The sequence below is a fragment of the Schistocerca piceifrons genome, chromosome 9, assembly GCF_021461385.2.
Source record: "Schistocerca piceifrons isolate TAMUIC-IGC-003096 chromosome 9, iqSchPice1.1, whole genome shotgun sequence".
NCBI lineage: Eukaryota > Metazoa > Arthropoda > Insecta > Orthoptera > Acrididae > Schistocerca > Schistocerca piceifrons.
Window position 1 is genome coordinate 131,166,149 of NC_060146.1, and position 20,811 is coordinate 131,186,959.

Genomic DNA, 20,811 nt, shown 5'->3' on the forward strand with positions numbered 1-20,811 from the left:
GCAGTCACTAAGAACGCACGAAAACCAATCGGGTGTCGACGCACACAAACACAGCCGACACATCAACGATGGACGTGCCAAAATGCGTCTTCCGGTAGGACGACCGACCGACGATACACCAAGACCGTGGCCAGCTCAAGTGATGCATGGCGGCAATGGTCGGGCGGGCCATGTCGGCGCAGACCTCACTGCTCCAGCCCGACTGCACTAGTGCCGCACTGCAACTCGCCGACTGGCAGGTCCGGACTGCGCTCCAGACGCGTTCCAACTGACTGGCAGCCCGAACTGGCTTAAGACAGACAACGACCGGGAAGTAATGGCAGTCGAGCAAAGATACTACGAGAGGGGACATATCGATACGCGCTGCTAACGCTGCACACGGTCAGGCAAAGCAGCAACTTAGTGACACCAGTAATTTAAATTAACGTAGTGAGGTGGAAGTAAGTTAAAAACTGGGTGTCAAATACATGATAGCGGGAACACGAGCCACGCACGGCTCAATCACGTTTTAAATTCTCGAGTACACTGACATGGATGAATGTGGATTAATGAGTTTAAACGATATTCATCAAACCCCGAAGGTCTTCCCGAACGTGAACAGTCATTAATGTCAAAACGATCCTCCTTAAAACGAGAAAACTGTTTTCCTTCCCCTCCTCTGTCCACACACGGTGCCAGTGTTTCTGGCTGCCTCCGCCGCTGTCACCCCTCTATTGAAGTCGGACATGTTTCGATTTCTCCACTTGGCACTCCAACATCTAGTGTCCACAGCTCCGCTCAGTATCTCCAAATGACAAAATATAAACTCAAATAGCGAGACTGAACTACGAGTAAAAATCGACAAATAAACCCGTAGCATCGGGAATACCAACATGCAAAACGAAAATGCTAAGAACTTATGCATTAACCTAATGTATTAAAAAATAGGTGTATAAAAACACACATGTTTTCGAATGCAACGTGGTGGTAAAATTTCAAAGTAATCAGTACACAACTTTCGGAGATTTACTGTTTCGTTCTAGTGAACCTTTATATTCTTATTAATTACCCCTATAATTATGACATATATATTTATGTATTACATGTGGCACTCTAGTATTTATACAGAAAGACGCGGGTATTCGAATGCCGTGGTAAGTCAGAATTTGAAAGCATTCGGTGAATAAATTTCGGAGATACAAGATTTTGAACACACCTACGTTTACATCTTAATACGTATAGATGTAAATGTTCGTGTGTACAAAATTGTAAATCTCCGAAATTTCTTCAACGAATGCTTTGAAATTTTGACACATCATTCGAATACACTCGTGCTTTCATATACCTACTTCTGCGCCGTATGGTTTGTGTACAAGGCATCAGGGAATGACTTCCATGGTACTAGAGCTAGCTGTAGAGGGAAAAAACTGTATACATAAAAGCAAATAGTTGAGGACGTAGGTAGCAAGTGCTACTCAGAGATGAAGAAGTTGACACAGGAGGGCAATTTGTGCCGGGTCGCATCAAACCAGTCTGAAGGCTGATGACTCAAAAAGAAAAAAAAAAAAAAAAAACAGGGTGTGCTATTATATAAAACGAATATTGTTGGTCAGTAAAGTTTTGGCAGTTTATTTATATACTTCGGAACACATAAACAACAAATAAATACGAATACTATAAGGTTAACTCAAAACCGCCTCCCATCCAACGCAAGTTCACTTAACGCCACTTTTCATAAAAATGGACAAAATTTTGAGGCTGCACCTACAGTGTAGCTAAAAATGAGATGTTTGCTTTCCAAGTACAAAGAATGTCGTATGATTATTGTAAGGTGCTTACGCCGCCAGATGGAGTCATCCAAGCCAAGACAGCCTGTATAGCCTTGAAGGGCCGATAATACAGAGACAGCGCATCATTAAGTTTTGATGGTGAATAGACGATGACTAGAAACATACATTGTTGATCTCTGACCCTTGCATTATCCCGAAACCATTGTCATGTGTTCACTAAGACAGTTAAAACTACATTTATGACTATGACCGAATATTATGTTTATATTTTGTGTGCATAATTGAACTTCTGGCTCTTGGGCGGATGATGTCGGAAAAAGTTTGAAGGTTCCCCGAGAACTTTATCATAAGATCATATGGAAAAAATTTCGACGATCTGCCATGAATGAAGACTGCAGAAGTGGCTGTCGTCATAACTGGTATTTTTCGTACACAAAGTAGTGGTTTTTCGATATTTTCATAGAAACCGCTCATGAACAAATGGTGCTTCTATAAGTCTTCCACATGTAATGCAAAAGAACCGACCGATTTGCTAAGTTTGCCTGGGCTGCGGGAACTGAGTTATGTTTAAATTTCGACCCTGTACTGTAGGGATAGCTACAGTACACACGTTCTTCCGGTAGGTATATAAATGTTTGCTATCCCAATGGCTGTCCACAACGCTTGATAGCGTATCTCCGTGATGCTGTCAGTTTCTCTTCATTAAGAGGTATAATATTACGTTAAAAGCTTAACAAAGACAGGTACGTACTACAGCTAGAAATTGTACCGCTTGAGTCAGTATAACGCGTGCCGCACAAATTAACCAGACTATATTCATCCACTATTTGAGAATGTTAGCACACAGCGACTTGCAACGAACTTGACACATAGTTTCAGACCTTTTCGAAACTTTCTCATCCTTGACAGCTCCCCACAAAATAATGAAAGGATAAGCTTTATCTCTTATTACATTTTCGCTGTTCATGCAGTAGAAATTCAGCATCAGGCTGGACGTTTCAATTTATTACTTCATTACTGCTTACTCTACTCGCAACACATTCTGCAGACACTATCCACATACGCTATTAAATGTACGTGCAAAATTATATCATTGTACGGCACGACGTTCGGGAAAAACTGCGTCATAAACATTGATATGCTTGAAAAATTAGCTTTTCTTAAAGCGCAGGACAAATTCCCCAAAATATACCCACCTAATGTTTTATAACGACAGCATTTAGCGACTTCCAACAAATGTTAGACGTAAACTCAAACCTCGTCTGAACTTTTTCTCGCTTACAGCGCCACAAAATAATCAAAGGGAAACTATGATCAAGCCAAAAATAAACGGTTTGACATTACGCACTATTTCCCAAAAAATGTCTTACAACTACGAGTATACATTGGCGCCCATATATTTATAGGGAGGGAGCTGGAACTGCGGCCACACAGTATTTTTAATATTTTGGAAGATGAATGGCGACTTGTAAATAGCCATAAAAGAGTAACAGTTCTGCCACTTTGAAAAACCTGCACATTAACGAATTTAAAATGACTTTCTTGAATGAAAAACTCCTGACTACATTAAATTTTAGCCTTTCCCTGAGAGTGGGTGGGGAGGGGGGGGTGGAGGGGGGGGGGGGAGAATGAGAGAGTGGGATGGTTCGCAGACCCCCTTGCCCCCGGGTATGTATGCCCTTGCAGCCATCCATACTATAAATTAAAGTCACACGCCATATTATTTTATCTGAATGTGAAGGCTAATCTCAGGAATTACTGTATGGTCTTTTGATCTGATTCAGCTGCCACTACTTAAATACAATCCCTTCAAAAACCATGCACGACATTTTCATATTCTCCCGCTTGCTACGGGCAAACTATTGTTCCTGCAGAAACAAATTAAAAGGACCTTTATGTTTGAAATTAAATGTAGTTAAATTTTGTATTGGGATATGTTTTAGTTGGAGCCTATGGTGTTCGAATTATTCAAGAAAATCACGTTTTGTGGTAACTTTTTTACTCTTTCTTGAATAATTCGAAAACTACAGCCCCTTCCTGTAGCGAAGAAGAGAATATCAAAAGGTTCCTCGTGGTATTTGAAGGCGTTGCAGGTTGCTTAAAACCCATAGGTAGGGTCAGCTGAAACAGCCTGTAGATGATGATGCTGATGTTAGTTTGTGGGGCGCCCAAATGTGCGATCATCAGCGCCTGTACAAAGTCCCAATTTTTACATAGTCTAATTTTTTTTACACAGTCCAATCTAGGCACTGTCACGATTGATGATGATGATGATTATGATTATGAAATGAGGACAAGACAAACAGGCAGTCTCCAGGCAGTGAAAATCCCCAATCCGGCCGGGAATCGAACCCGGGTATCAGCCTGCAGATAGGCAGACCCACGGGAGGCTTTGTGTGTATAATGTACGAATATTTCATGCAAATTAGCTCAATTGTGATCAATTAAAGTTTCCTGCCTCGTTTTTCTGTCTGTATGTGAAGGTTAAGCTCAGAAACTGCTCCAGGGATTCTGATACGGTTGCCACTAAGAGACAGATTGATTCACGAGGAGCTCTGTGTACATAATGTATTACCACTATTGTCTTACATAGCAAACCATCCGCCCGTAGATACTTATGCTACCAGAGCGAAGTAGGGCGGATTGCCAGTGAACATATAAAGGGAATATCAATTTTTTTCTTTACCACTTTTTGTTTTGGCATTTTCATTAGTCTGTGGGTGAATAATCCAAACCTAATAAAACCATCGTAATTAAGAGGTTGGCGGTTTCAATTATAAACGTTTTGCATGTTTAACGTCAAATGCACAGGTTAGCCAGAATATTATGACCACCTACCTAACAGAGGCATCTCAGCATGGAAGCAATGATGTCTTGGTAGGTCGGTAGAGGGAGTTGGAACCACATCTGTACACACAAATCACTTAATTCCCGTCAATTCCGGGGAGGAGGCGATGACCTCTGACGCGACATTCAATCGTATCCCAAATGTATTCTACCGGCTTCAAATCTGGCGAGTTAGGGGCCAGCACATCAACTAGAACTCGCCACTGTGTCCCTCGAACCACTCCATCACACTCCCGTCTCTTGACATGGCGCATTATCTTAATGAAAAGAGTCAGAACTGTCAGGAAACGCCGGCCGCTATGGCCGAGCGGTTCTAGGCGCTTCAGTCCGGAACCGCTCTGCTGATACGGTCGCAGGTTCGAATCCTGTGATGTCCTTATGTTAGGTTTAAGTAGTTCTAAGTCTAGGGGACTGATGACCTCAGATGTTGTCCCAAAGTGCTTAGAGCCATTTGAACCATTTGTCAGGAAACATGCTCGTCACGAAGGGGTATACGCGATCTGCAACCAGGGTACGGTACTCCTTGGCCGTCATGGTGCCATGCAGGAGTTCCACCAACCGCATGAATGCCGACCTGAATGTTCCGCAGAGCATACTACAGCCTCCGCCAGCTTGTATCTGACCCGCTGTGCAGGTGTCAAGAAGCTGTTCCCATGGAAGACTACGGATTCGCAGCCTCCTATCGGCATGATGAAGATGGTATCGGGATTCATCAGAGCATCCAACGCTCTGCTACTGTACCAACGTCCAGTTGTAGTGTAACGATGTATAGTTTTGTATAAATGGTTCAAATGGCTCTGAGCACTATGGGACTTAACAGCTTTGGTCATCAGTCCCCTAGAACTTAGAACTACTTAAACCTAACTAACCTAAGGACATCACACAACACTCAGTCATCACGAGGCAGAGAAAATCCCTGACCCCGCCGGGAATCGAACGCGGGAACCCGGGCGTGGGAAGCGAGAACGCTACCGCACGACCACGAGCTGCGGACAGTTTTGTATAAATGATTTTCTTTTGACGTATGACCATGTGCAGACTTCGTCACCTACGTCAGTTACAAAACACTTCAAAATTATTTAAATTCTTTTTAAATTGTCTCTGAATGGTTCTTGAACGAAACTGTAATTAAAACATAATCATATGAGTCGTATGCGCAGAATTACGTCACACAGTCCAATTGGTTTGCGTAAATTTTTTCAATTTAGATGTCGTTTGTTTATTCTCAGAAATTATATTAATGCAAGTGATCTGCTTTAATAAATATTAGAACCACACTGAATAAACTTTCGAGATTCAAACTTGCGATGAACGTTGTCAAATTTAATAATCTTGTCAAATAAATTCCGTAACATAATTCTTCATAAATAAATTCTCGGAACACGTATTTAAACTTTAGTAGCATCCACTAGTTTATTATCTTCCTACATATAGACGTGAACCTGAGCCTTGACAAGATAGAACTGAACATTTACAACATGATTAAACTTTCTATGACGTCATTGTTGTAGAAACATTACAAATTCTTAATTTTCAATTTTTAGAAGCACGGCGCAACAACTCGGCTTCAGGATCTTCTGTTGCTCTTTGGCTGTCGACCCGCGACTCATAGTGCCCAGCAATTTTGTCTCTGGTCCCGGCAGCGAAGATGCTGTCTCCGTTCGTTGCTCCGCCCTCTCCGTACATGAAACATAAAAAATAAATACACAACTTTAGACAATTCACAACCATTACAAATATTACAAAAATACATAAACAAAAAACTAAATTAGACTTATATTCACCTGCAAACTGGGCTGACACTGGTGGATGGGTGACGCTTCAATTTCGCGTCCCACTACACAGTGCCCATGGTCACGTGCCCATGGTCACGTGCCCATATCAGTCTTAGTTGCCGATTTCGTGGTGTTAACATTGGCATATGGAAGGGTCGTCTGCTGTGGTGGCTCATCGTTAGGAGTGTTCGGTGCACTGTGTGTTCAGACACACTGGTACTCTGCCTAACTTTAAGGTCTGATTTTAATTCCGCCACGGTATTCCGCCTGTCCTTTTTACCAGTCCGCCCAGCCTACGACGCCTGCCGTCTGAAATGTGTTGTGGCCGCCCAACACCACGACGCCCGGGCGTGGTTTCACGTTGGTTACGCCACGTCTTGAAGAGACTCACAACAGCACTCCTCGGATACCAAGTCGTGCAGTTTCCGAAATGCTAGTGCTCAGCCGCCGGGCCATCACAATCTGCTCTCGGTCAAAGATCGCGCGCCTTCCCCATTCTACACACGGACAGCACGCTCGCACGCTCACTGCTGTTCCACGCAGAGTGCGTGTGTCTGACTAGCGGTCACTGCTCGACACGTGTCGCGGATAACGACTGGACGGGTTTATGTCGATAGTAGGTCGGTCATCATAATGTTCTGGCTGATCAGTGTATTTAACACGTTAACACATTTGTAATCAGACACCTGGTATTTTAAAGAAAAGGGGATTTCGGGGAGGGGTAAGAGGTCGTTACTAAACAGTCCTGTTGTGACGTCCCCTCTCCCCTTTTGTTGTCATTGCTGATGTTGAGCCGCTACTGCTACAGCTCGGTCGGTGGAATGGAGACGCGACTCGCAGCGATGGTTGTCCCCGTCGGATAACGTGGAACAGCATCTGAAAATCTCTAAAGAAAATTGCTCCTCGCGTAATGTATGAAAGTCCGTTTCGGAGTCCACACAGTCTTCTCAGCGATGCGAACTGCTGATTTTAATTGTCTATTATGGTTTTATGATAATTTGTTATGCCCGGTTAGTTATTTATTGCAGTATTGAGTGAATCATTCATCACCGGCGTCATTTCACGCCACTGAAGCGAGAAAAAGTTCATTTGCGGTTCAGTATCAGTAGTTGTTGTTACGTTGCTAGGCAGAATTGTTCACTAAGCAAATCCAGAGATAATCTATAATGCTGTCTTGCTTTCGTGCGTTGTGATATTATTTCGGCAAAACACTCCCTTTCAATGCCCGATGTTCATCGAGCCACTCTTTCAATTAAAATGTTCACAGTTAATTAATTTTGATCATCAACTATCACACAGTTCAATTAATGTTGGAGCCAACACGTGAGATTTCCATTACTGACGAACAATTTTACTGTTCCTTCTTAGCGATTAGTCTATAATCATCACACCACACGCACACCGATGGATCAGATCAATTACGATTCTTTTCATTTCGGTGATCGTGACAATTACGACAACTTTTACAATCGGCGTATTTGTATTATCTTCGTGTGGTTGTATTAATGTTTCGTACTCCAGGCTAATCAGGTATTCCAGTCTTCGATACTATGTCCATTCTTCGTTGTAACTGTTCGCTTTGGTGAAGGTTGAGTCCAACAATAATATCTCCAATAATTAAAGTTCATTAACTCGTCGTACACTACCAAAATATCACTTCAGTTCAAGTTCTCAAGTCAGAATAACTGAGAACAAAGTCCGAGCATCTCCGTCACACAATATTACTTTTTTTAAAATAGAAACAATGTCGTAGCGTTCCGTTTGTAGTACTATAAACGGTGATTTCTCTCGACTAGGTACCAAGGAAGCTAGCAAGCGACTAACTTTTCCATGATCGAGCATTGTAGACGCATTGAATTTCCTTTTAGCCGCGTTTACAACTCTCTTTCACAAGAAATGTTATCTCCGACCGACATATTACTTTGCGCTTAATTTTCGTCGTACTGATTTGCAGTTATTACTAAGATGTTTGATAGCTAATTAAAATAAACTTTCTTTCTTTCTAGCTTTCTTTCATGTCATAGTAATTATTGACATTGGTGTTCATCAAACCTTTAAGGTGTTCTATTATTGTCAAAGTTGTCGTACCTGTCAGGATAACACTGTCCCCTACTTTAAATTATCATGACATTCTTATTTGGGTCTTCGGGTTTCTTGGGGTGTTACACTGTGTAATGTGATGTTTCGAATTTCTTGCTTCTGTTAAATGCTCTACGTACTCTTCCTTTTGTAAAAACCATTCTAAAGAACGATATAAACAGCAGTCCTGCTACTCACCTTCATCGGATATACGTATATCCAACAGCGAATCTTACAGGCCGTTTGAAGCTCTGCTGCTGCAGTTTACAACGGAAATTTTATGTGACCTTGCTACTGTCCGTCTTAGACTGTGGTGGTACAAGGGTTTTACTTGTACCCTTCCCATTATTTCCTGGCATGTCCGTTGGCAGGTGTGTATGTGACATCTGCAATTATCCTCCCACCTACTATAGATTTGATAAGTCTTGTGGATGACAGCTACCCTCTCTTTTGTTGCAGGATGAGAAGCAGCAGATGGAGCAAGAGGAAGCAGTTCTAGACGAATCGGCCGACAGGAACGTCGGCTCCTGAAGAGACACCACACTGCCTTCCCGAAACGTTTCCGATCTGAAGCGCATTCATCGATCGTCGTATATAAACAGTAGTGTTGGACCATTTGCTAGCAGTAGTAGTAGTTCTGTCATAGCTCAACCTTCATCTAACAGGCCTCTCTATCTGAAGTTTACATTTGAGCCTAACATCCTGGGGAAGACATACTGGGTTTGAAAAGACAGATGTGAATACAAAAATACAGGAAGCGGTGTTTTTCAGATAAGATAAAGCTGCCTGTTACTGACTTTACGAGAATATTCACTGTGCACAATCATTTGCCATCTGCTTGTTTTCCAGTTATCAGTTATTCAGATAATACGGAGCAGTACAGAGAAAGTTCTGATACACTGGTCAAAGAGGATCTGAAAATTCACTAGGCCTCATCTGAGATTTAGTGACCACCAAAAGCACACCACACTCTCCTGGAAGAGTGTCTGTTGTTAATATAGCACTAGAGCGTAGTGCTCACAGGTGGCTGATACCGTGTTCCACGTTCCTCCCATCCCACGGCATATTAGGAAGTAGGGAAAGAGTCTGGTGAATTTCTTCTCGAGAAGTCTTCCACTCATCCTCTGCCCAGTTGCACGACTGCACGAGTGGTGAGCAGTAAGTAGAAGATTGATTGTGCCAAAAGTGCCCAGCTGTATAGAGAGATTGGCCTGAGTAGATTCGAGCACGATACAGTAGTTTTGGCAACAGGTGAATCTGCGGCAGACGAGTAACTTGGCCTGTTGGGATCCTGCCAGTTCATCAGTGGTCTGGTTGTTGGTTAGCTCCAGGTTGACGGATTCTCCAGTGATCTGGTGACCTCTTGGAACCTCCAAGTGAATGCTTGGCCAGTAATCTGCTGGAAGCCCTAGGCTGTTGGTTAGCGCAGTACTTTGGTGGCCTGCTGGCAGTCAGTCGTCTCCCCAGTGGTCTTGTCGGCCTGAGACTCCCGCCTCCAGCCCGGTCCTCCAGTGGATGAGCGTCCAGTCTGGCTGACCCCCCTGAGGCTCGCCAGGCGCATCAGCAGAGCGTGCGACGCAAGACCCGGCGGACTTCGCTGCTGGGATCTCTGGGCTTCGCCCGCCACCAGGGGCCTTCTGCTTCTTCCTCGGCAGCCGTTTCGTCCTTCCAGCAAGTGAGCGGCATGTACCGCACGGTGCGCCACGGAGAGAACTCGCTGCAGTACACCATCCTGCCACAGCAGGATGACCTGGGCAATTCCGGCGCGGCCTCCGGTGCTGGACCAGCCGGTCGAAGGTAAGTCAACAAGTTTACCATATGAAGATGCCTGGCAGATTAAAACTGTGTGCCGGAACGAGACTCGAACATGGGACCTTGGCCAACTAGGGACCTTGGCCCCAGTTAGAGTCTCGGTCCAGCACACAGTTTTAATCTTCTAGGAGGTTACATATCGGCTCACACTCCGCTGCAGAGTGAAAATTTCATTCTGGAAACATCCCCCCAGGCTGTGGCAATATCCTTTCTTCCAGGAGTGCTAGTTCTGTAAGGTCTGGAGGCGAGCTTCTGTGAAGTACGGAAGGTAGGATAGGAGGCGCTAGTGGAATTAAACCTGTAAGGACGGGTCGTGAGTCGTGATTGGGTAGCTCGGTTGGTAAAGCACCTGCGCGCAAGGCAAAGGTCCCGAGTTCGAGTCTCGGTCCGGCATACAGTTTTAATCTGCTACATTTCATATCAGCGCACACTCCGCTGCAGAGTGAAAATTTCTTTCTGAAGTTTACCGTATCTCCTGAATCGTTCACACGCAGATCCCCTTCAAAACTTGAAGTATCGCAATTTACACTCCTGGAAATTGAAATAAGAACACCGTGAAATCATTGTCCCAGGAAGGGGAAACTTTATTGACACATTCCTGGGGTCAGATACATCACATGATCACACTGACAGAACCACAGGCACATAGACACAGGCAACAGAGCATGCACAATGTCGGCACTAGTACAGCGTATATCCACCTTTCGCAGCAATGCAGGCTGCTATTCTCCCATGGAGACGATCGTAGAGATGCTGGATGTAGTCCTGTGGAACGGCTTGCCATGCCATTTCCACCTGGCGCCTCAGTTGGACCAGCGTTCGTGCTGGACGGGCAGAACGCGTGAGACGACGCTTCATCCAGTCCCAAACATGCTCAATGTGGGACAGATCCGGAGATCTTGCTGGCCAGGGTAGTTGACTTACACCTTCTAGAGCACGTTGGGTGGCACGGGATACATGCGGACGTGCATTGTCCTGTTGGAACAGCAAGTTCCCTTGCCGGTCTAGGAATGGTAGAACGATGGGTTCGATGACGGTTTGGATGTACCGTGCACTATTCAGTGTCCCCTCGACGATCACCAGTGGTGTACGGCCAGTGTAGGAGATCGCTCCCCACACCATGATGCCGGGTGTTGGCCCTGTTGTGCCTCGGTCGTATGCAGTCCTGATTGTGGCGCTCACCTGCACGGCGCCAAACACGCATACGACCATCATTGGCACCAAGGCAGAAGCGACTCTCATCGCTGAAGACGACACGTCTCCATTCGTCCCTCCATTCACGCCTGTCGCGACACCACTGGAGGCGGGCTGCACGATGTTGGGGCGTGAGCGGAAGACGGCCTAACGGTGTGCGGGACCGTAGCCCAGCTTCATGGAGACGGTTGCGAATGGTCCTCGCCGATACCCCAGGAGCAACAGTGTCCCTAATTTGCTGGGAAGTGGCGGTGCGGTCCCCTACGGCACTGCGTAGGATCCTACGGTCTTGGCGTGCATCCGTGCGTCGCTGCGGTCCGGTCCCAGGTCGACGGGCACGTGCACCTTCCGCCGACCACTGGTGACAACATCGATGTACTGTGGAGACCTCACGCCCCACGTGTTGAGCAATTCGGCGGTACGTCCACCCGGCCTCCCGCATGCCCACTATACGCCCTCGCTCAAAGTCCGTCAACTGCACATACGGTTCACGTCCACGCTGTCGCGGCATGCTACCAGTGTTAAAGACTGCGATGGAGCTCTGTATGCCACGGCAAACTGGCTGACACTGACGGCGGCGGTGCACAAATGCTGCGCAGCTAGCGCCATTCGACGGCCAACATCGCGGTTCCTGGTGTGTCCGCTGTGCCGTGCGTGTGATCATTGCTTGTACAGCCCTCTCGCAGTGTCCGGAGCAAGTATGGTGGGTCTGACACACCGGTGTCAATGTGTTCTTTTTTCCATTTCCAGGAGTGTATATGCGAACCGCCGAAGTCCCTCCGAAACTTCGTCCTGAATTCACCATTTCTCACGACAAATACTTTATTAACGTGCCTAAACTGCCAAATTGAGATGATACCTGCTTCGTACAAACACCTCCCGCCCCCACCCCCCTTACTTCGTAACCACACTCTCGCGTCTTGGCATTACCCCCCCCCCCCCCCCCAATATGGGTCTGCAACCGACACTGCCCTGATTCATCAGACTCAAACTTCTTCATGGGAAGATCCCCTGTTTTTTCCTATTATGAACTCAAAATAGACGTAGCATTTCTTGTTCTTCCATAAGTGGCGATATTAATAATACCCACTAACGTCGTCTAATTTTGAACGTAATTAACGTAAAAACATTTACATTTATTCTAATAGCAATCTGTTAATACTTGTGAATGCTGCTGTGTTTAAATTCTGTTAATAATGAAGCTTCCCAAAGGTAATGAAATATGGTAATTTTGACAGCCTACAGGTAGCTAAACAAACATGTGAATAATATGAGTGAATATCGGAGATTAATCTGTTGGCTCACCGCTGATCGTCGTATCAGTTTATTAAGTTCAATAAGTTTCAGTGTATAGTAATGAAATATGTTATTTTTTTATTTGCCCTGTCACTGAAACGAGTGATAGCGTTAGAGAGCTCCAATATTTCCATCTCAACTTTATCATAAATTTATCATTTTTACCTCCGTCGTGAAGTATCACACCTGATGTGATCAATATATAATTCCACCATTCCATTTTACACCATTTTTTAATTCGCACAGCTCACATGGTTCTGAAAGGCTTGGTTTTTCTCATCCCCAGATAAAGATAGCACACTTTCTAGGGTGATGTAAGATACCCTCTCTCCAAGAACGTGTAAATGTCGGGAAGCCGCCAATCTTTCGTAAATCAGAAAACCACCACGTCATCGCTGACACACTGCATGTACATATCGACACGTCGTCTGACGAAAACTTCGCCTTGTTACGTCACACAGTCCTCGCTTAGTGCAGTCAGATGTGTTTGTAAGAACACTGATGGTGTGTGTAGTTCCCTGTGTTTTTGTTCGATCTAAACTCAGACCGCTGTCATATGCAGAAGCATCCAGTCACACATGAACCCACAATAACTCTCGTCCCAGACTTTGTCATGTGTTTCTAATGTTGTCTCACTAGAATGTACGGTTTTCTCCAGGGTCCCCTCACAAATTGACGTAGCTGTCGTTCGTTACATATCCTTTCAGGTGTAATTACATGCTGACATTACTAAATCACTCGGTCTGCCGTTCTAGTCGTCAAAAGTTATGTATTTGCCACCCATTCGCTGAAGGTGGAGAACAAGACGAGGGCGCTTCTCAAGGACGCAGATTTACCGGAGGGTGACGCTAAGAAATTGTTACCCCAAGGTCCGGTACCGCCTAGACTATATGGACTCCCGAAGGTTCACAAAGAGGGGGTACCATTACGCCCCATTGTCAGCAACATCAGGGCACCTACATATTTGTTGGCCAAATACCTGACGGGAATATTAAGTCCTTATGTGGGTAAGTGCCGTCATCACATCCGTAATCCCGTGGATTTTGTTAAACGCCTTGATAGCTTCAGGTTGGATGAGTCAGATATCATGGTGAGTTTTGACGTCGTTTCCTTGTTTACGAGGGTACCCCTGCGAGAGTCACTAGAACTGATTAGTCAGAAGTTTGACGAGAAGACCACTGAACTTTTTAGGCATGTCTTGACTTCCACGTATTTTCTTTTTAATGGAGAATACTACGAACAAACGGAGGGAGTCGCCATGGGTAGCCCACTCTCACCGGTGGTAGCGAATTTGTACATGGAGAACTTCGAGGAGGAAGCCCTGTCGTCATCCGTATGGAAACCTATTTGCTTTTTTCCGTTACGTGGACGACACGTTCGTCATCTGGCCACATGGTATGGATAAACTCCTTGACTTCCTTACACATCTAAACTCCATACACCCCAACATCAAATTCACTATGGAGACTGAAACGGAGGGTAAATTACCTTTCCTTGACGTCTTGGTCAAGAGAAGGGCTGACGGCACCCTAGGTCATGGGGTGTATCGGAAGACTACGCACACTGATCTGTATTTGCACGCAGACAACTGCCACCACCCTTCTCAGAGGAATGGGGTACTTAAAACTCTAGTACATAGGGCGCGCACTATCTCTGACGCAGAGAGTCTACCTCAGGAATTGGAACATCTGAGAACTGTATTTCAAAAAAAGGGGTACTCAGAGTGGCAGATTCAACGTGCTCTCCGCCCAACCACTGCAGTACAACCTGTTGAGATGTATGAAGTCACGAGGGAGGAGGTAGGCACTGCATTTATTCCATACACAGGCGCACTCTCGGGGAAAATCGCCCGCATTCTGAAGAAACACCGGGTCGGAACTGTGTTTTGTCCTCCAAATAAAACTCGTGCACTGGTGGGGAGCGCCAAAGATGACCTCGGTTTGAGGAAGGCCGGCGTGTACCAGATTCCGTGTCAATGTGGCAAGTCGTATATTGGTCAGACGATGCGTACCGTCGAGGATCGATGCCGTGAACACCAGAGGCACACTCGACTGATGTATCCGAGCAAGTCGGCGGTCGCTGAACATTGTTTGTCGGAAAATCACGCCATGGAGTATGACCGCACGAAGATTCTGGTACAGACGTGGAGATACTGGGACAGCGTTGTTAGAGAGGCCATCGAAATTCGCACCAATGACGACCTCATAAACCGTGACTGTGGCTATAATCTTAGCAAGGCTTGGGAACCAGCGATCGGGCTAATCAAGAGTAAATCGAGCAAACGTATAGTTGTGACGACCACGGCGGACAGAGCCATCACACCGACGTCATCTCAGACGCCGTCGCAATCTGTTCCACCGCGCGACCGTGGCGCGGGGCGCGGACGGCGGAGGGAGCGCGCCGCGGGCGGAGGGTATTTAAATCGGCCGCAGCCGCGACCGAACCCAGTTTCCTCTGAGCAGCCATAGCGTACGGATCTCCGTGCCGGCACGTTCACAGGAGTTCAGTCCGTCAGTTCACCTGATGATGACGACATGTATGATCGCCAAAATATTGTGCCCGTTGGACACTATAGACCGGCAGCACACCCGTGGATATTTTGATTATCAAATACGCCGGGAGAAACTCAAGAATCAGATCTGGTTGATGTTATTGACAGGGGCATTATACTGTTTGCCGATGATGCTGTAGTCTACAGGAAGTTGTGAACAAATCAACTAGGATTTGCAGAAAATAAATGCGTGGTGTAATGACTGGCAGTTATCTCTCAATATTAGTAAGTGTAACCTACTACGTATAAGAAGGCGAAAATCCCCATTAATTTACGAGTACAAAATAAATGCCTAGTCTTTGGAAGCGGTAACATCCGTCAACTGTCTGGGCGTGATTGTTCGAAATGATCTCAAATGGAATGATCAGATTACGTAAGTAACGGGCAAGGCGAACTCTAGATTGCGGTTTATTGATAGATTCCTGAAGCGATGCAGTCCTTCAACAAAGGAAATTGCCTACAATACGTTAGTTCGTCCAGTCTTAGAGTATCGTTCACCTGTATGGGACCCTTACCACTTGGGTCTGAGTCAAGAGATTGAGAAGGTCCGAAGAAGAGCGGCAAGATTCGTGACTGGTGCAGTTAGCCATCACGAGAGCGTTACAAATCTCATAGAAAGTTTGAAGTGGGACACACTTGCAGATAGACGACGCGCCAAACGGAAGGGGCTGCTCACTAAATTACGAAATCCGATCTTCGCCGAGGATGTAGAGCATATATTATTACCACCAACTTTCAAATTGCGCGATGATCACCATTCAAAGATAAGGGAAATTAGAGCTCGTACTGAGGCGTTCAGACAGTCGTTTTTCCCTCTCGCGATCCGCGAGTGATACGGGCGGGAGGGGGGGGGGGGGGAGGGAATATGACTTTGGCGTGAACTGAGCCTTCCTCCACACACCGCTTGGTGGCTAGTGGAGTATATATGTAGATGTAGATGTTAATGATAAGTTCCCATTAAGCTACCAAACAGTGGGCATGTTGATTATTAGGATTCACCCAGTGTACCAAACAGTTCTGGAGATCTTCTGCGGGATTAGGATCGACTGATTTAGCGGGTTAGCCAAAGTTCAATAGAGTGGCTGAGAGGACCGACTGAGGCGAAGTGCCAAGGGTCCAGTTGTTAAACAAATGGAGGAGGAAACACTAGCATTATCTTTGTCCCCAATGACTGCATGGACAGATAAGGTGATGCTAGACTGACTGGCTATGAAAGAACAACTCAAGTATTCTGAGGTCCTTCGTAGTCATTTCCCTGCGCCATGCATCATGGACAACAGTGAATGGTTCCAACATCACAGTGTGTGTCATATCCAGGCAAGCTGACATCAGCTTAAATAAAGTCAAAGCTGGGGCATTTCCTCATTTTGTGTCTGACTGTCTGCCACGATACCTCTGTGAACATGGTTGCTGTTATCTTGGCAGATGGGAGTGAGTACAGCAGCCTTGTTGTGGATATGTAAAAGATAGGCCTACTGTTGTTCGCTGAGAATGTTGAAACGAAGGTTCTGTTTCACGTGCACGTAACCTGAGTGGTGGACACAAATGAATAACACTCGCGAAACATCACAGCACCATCACCGCTCAGAACCACCCTGTCCACACACGCCGCAGGTTACATGAGTCACGGCACCTTTAGCACGCTCGGCACTTCGCATTCTTTTGAAAAGGAACAGTCGCTGCTCGTCGGACCACACTACGGAGCTCCAGCATGCTGCTGTCCGTTTCCCGTATCGTTTGGTGCATTCACGACCTGTACCTTTATGTGTGGTTCTGAGCAATGGCGCTTTGCTAGGTATTCGACTGTAAATGTCCGTGACATTCAGTTCAACTCAAAGTGTTCGCTCGGTTGAGGTGGACTTGCATTCACTGACAGCGGCAAATCCTGATACTCACCTCCGGTTCGGGTTGGTTAGTATCTGTTTACGACCACCTTTCTTACACTGTGTTAAGTGGCTGCATGTGGTACGCCATCCCTTGCAGACACATTGGACAGTCCGAATTAACACTCCAACTTCGTTCACGGTGAGGTAATCGGCTCTTTCGGACACTACATATTCGCGTCGAACCACTTTACTGCACTGATCCATACAGTTAACTGGCTCCTGGACACCACTACACTGCCTTTGCTTAGGCCAGCGGTACAGGGCCATATATCTATGCGCTAACGCTCAACAGTGCTGAACAGCGACGAGTGTCGTCTTTTAAGGAGTAACTTAACTTTTTGTCCTGTGTGCTTATATACAATATACACTTAAGAGCCAAAGAAACTGGTGCTCCTGCGTAACATCGTATAGGGCCCCCGCGAGCACGCAGAAGTGCTGCAACACGACGTGGCATGGACTCGACTAATCTCTGAAGTAGTGCCGGGAGGAATTGACACCATGAATGCTACAGGGCTGTCCATAACTCCGTCGGAGTACGAGGGGGTGGAGATCTTCTGAACATGACGTTCCAAGGCATCCAAGATATGCTCAATAATGTTCATGTCTGGAGAGGTTGGTGGCCAGCGGAAGTGTATAAGCTCAGAAGTGTTCCTTGGGCCACTCTGTAGCACTTCTGGACGTGTGGGATATTGTCCTGCTGGAATTTCCCAAGTCCGTTGGAATTCACAAGGGACATGAATTTCTTGATGCAATAATTTACCAACAGCTGTATATATTGTAGAAGTTTATTTTATGAACTTCTTATGTGTTACCAGTTTTGGCATTACATTGTTGCTACCTTCAGGCCCCACAAGTCATAGTCGTAAAGACGCTTTACATGGAAGGAGCCATATAACTGGATCCGTGAATCAAATCGTTATACAACAGCTCTTGGTGGCCAGGCGACACATGAATGGATGCAGGTGATCAGACTGGGTGCATACGTACGTGTCACCTGTCAGAATCGTATCTAGACGATTCAGGGGTCTTATATCACTCCAACTGCACACGCTCCATACCAATACAAAGCCTTCACCAGCTGGGACAGTCTCCTGCTGATATGCAGGTTCCATGGATTCATGAAGTTGCCTCCATACCCGTAGATGTCCACCCACTCGATACAATTTGAAACGAGACTTGTCCGACCAGGCAACATGTTTCCAGTCATCAACAGTCCAAAGTCGGTGTTGGCGGGCCCAGGCGTGGCGTAATGCTTTGTGACGTGCATTCATCAAGGGTACACGAGTGGACCTTCGGTTCCGAAAGCACAAGCGATGGTATTTCGCTGACACTTGTTGATGGCCCAGCATTGAAATCTGCAGCAGTCTGCGGAATGGTTGCACTTCTGTCATGTTGAACGACACTCTTCAGTCGTCGTAGGTCCCGTTCTTGTAGGACCTTTTTCCGGCCACAGTTCAGTCGGAAATTTGATGTTTTGCCGGATTCCTGATATTCACGATAGGCTCGTGAAATGGACATACGTGATAGTCGCCACTTCATCGGTACTTCGGAGATGCTGTGTTCCATAGCTCGTGCGCCGGCTATAACACCGCATTCAAACCCACTGAAATGTTAATAACCTGCCACTGTGACAGCAGTAAGCGATCTAACAACTGCGCCAGACTCTTACTGTCTTATATAGGCGTTGCCGACCGCAGCGCCGTTGTCTGTTTGTTTACCTATCTCTGTATTTGAATACGCATGCCTATACCAGTTTCTTTGGCGGTTCAGTGTTACATAATGGTGTTCTCATAGTTTTGGTAAGATAATGTACGTATCTACACTCATGCTCATAAATTAAGGATAATGCTGATACATGGTGAAACAACGCTCTGGTGGGCTGTTTGCTGGTTTAAAAGACCTCGGGGTATGATCATGCGGTGAATTTGATCTGCGGTAGTCGCACGGTGGCGCTGGTAGCATTCCACATATGGAGAAGTGTGTTGGTGCATGTCAGAGTACGTTGCAGCGAGGAAGTGTGCAGACGTTTTCAGCCGTGCCAATGGTGACTGTGTGTTGAAAATGGCTCAAATATATTGATGACGTTATGAGGGGTAGAGTACTAGGGCGATTGGAGGCTGGTCAAACACAGCAGGTCGTAGCGCGGGCCCTCCGTGTGCCACAAAGTGTGATCTCAAGATTATGGCAACGATTCCAGCAGACAGGAAACGTGTCCAGGCGCTACACTACGGGACGTCCACAGTGTACAACACCACTAGAAGACCGGTATCCCACCATCGGTGCCCGCAGATGGCCACGGAGTACTGCAGGTAGCCTTGCTCGTGACCTTACCGCAGCCACTGGAACAGTTGTCTCCAGACACACAGTCTACAGACGACTGAACAGACACGGTTTATCCGCCTGGAGACCCGAAAGGTGCATTCCACCGTCCCCTGGTGAGCCCGTAAAGCCTGGTGTCAAGAACACAGTCATTGGAACAGTGATCACAGGTTATGTTGACGGACGAGTCCAGGTATAGTCTGGACAGTGATTCTCGCCGTGTTTTCATCTGGCGTGAAACAGGAACCAGATAGCAACCCCTTAATGTCCTTGAAAGGGACCTGCATGGAGGTCGACGTTTGATGGTTTGGGGTGGGATTATGATTGGTGCACGTACACCCCTGCATGTCTTTGACAGAGGAACTGTAACAGGTCAGGTGTATCGGGACGTCATTTTGCACCAGTATGTCCCCCTTTTCAGGGGTGCAGTGGGTCCCACCTTCCTCCAGATGGATGATAACGCACGGCCCCACCGAGCTGCCATCGTGAAAACCTTGAAACAGAAGATATCAGGCGAATAGAGTGGTCTGCCCGTTCTCCAGAACTAAACCCCATCGAGGACGTCTGGGATGCTCTCGGTCGACGTATCGCTGCACGCCTTTGAACCCCTACGACACTTTAGAAGCTCCGATAGGCACTGGTGCAAGAATGGGCGGCTATACCACAGCAAATATTTACTATAAAAACAGTCTTGATGACGATTTATTTATTAAGGTGACCGGTTTCGACCACTACTGTAGTCACCTTCAGACCTACAAGTCGTATACATAGCTTTAGAGGGCTACACACATTAAAGAAAATACACAAAGCTATCAAGCTATAAAACGATGAATTACCAATGAGTAAGAACCTCCTCCTGCTGGAGAATCACTACTGTAGAAACCAGTGCACGTCTTACTATATACACTCCTGGAAATGGAAAAAAGAACACATTGACACCGGTGTGTCAGATCCACCATACTTGCTCCGGACAATGCGAGAGGGCTGTACAAGCAATGATCACACGCACGGCACAGCGGACACACCAGGAACCGCGGTGTTGGCCGTCGAATGGCGCTAGCTGCGCAGCATTTGTGCACCGCCGCCGTCAGTGTCAGCCAGTTTGCCGTAGCATACGGAGCTCCATCGAAGTCTTTAACACTGGTAGCATGCCGCGACAGCGTGGACGTGAACCGTATGTGCAGTTGACGGACTTTGAGCGAGGGCGTATAGTGGGCATGCGGGAGGCCGGGTGGACGTACCGCTGAATTGCTCAACACGTGGGGCGTGAGGTCTCCACAGTA

General features: G+C 46.4%; 1 protein-coding gene across 2 annotated transcripts in view; it reads left to right on the forward strand.

Moving 5' to 3' along the window:
* The window catches only part of LOC124717086, a 583,165-nt gene that overhangs the window by 200,230 nt on the left and 362,124 nt on the right, over positions 1 to 20,811 (forward strand). For both annotated transcript variants that reach the window (XM_047243783.1, XM_047243784.1), the window contains exon 2: positions 8,930 to 10,267. In XM_047243783.1, the coding sequence (XP_047099739.1) occupies positions 10,155 to 10,267 (113 nt within the window). In that variant the 5' untranslated portion in view covers positions 8,930 to 10,154. The remainder of the gene's footprint in view (positions 1 to 8,929; positions 10,268 to 20,811) is intronic.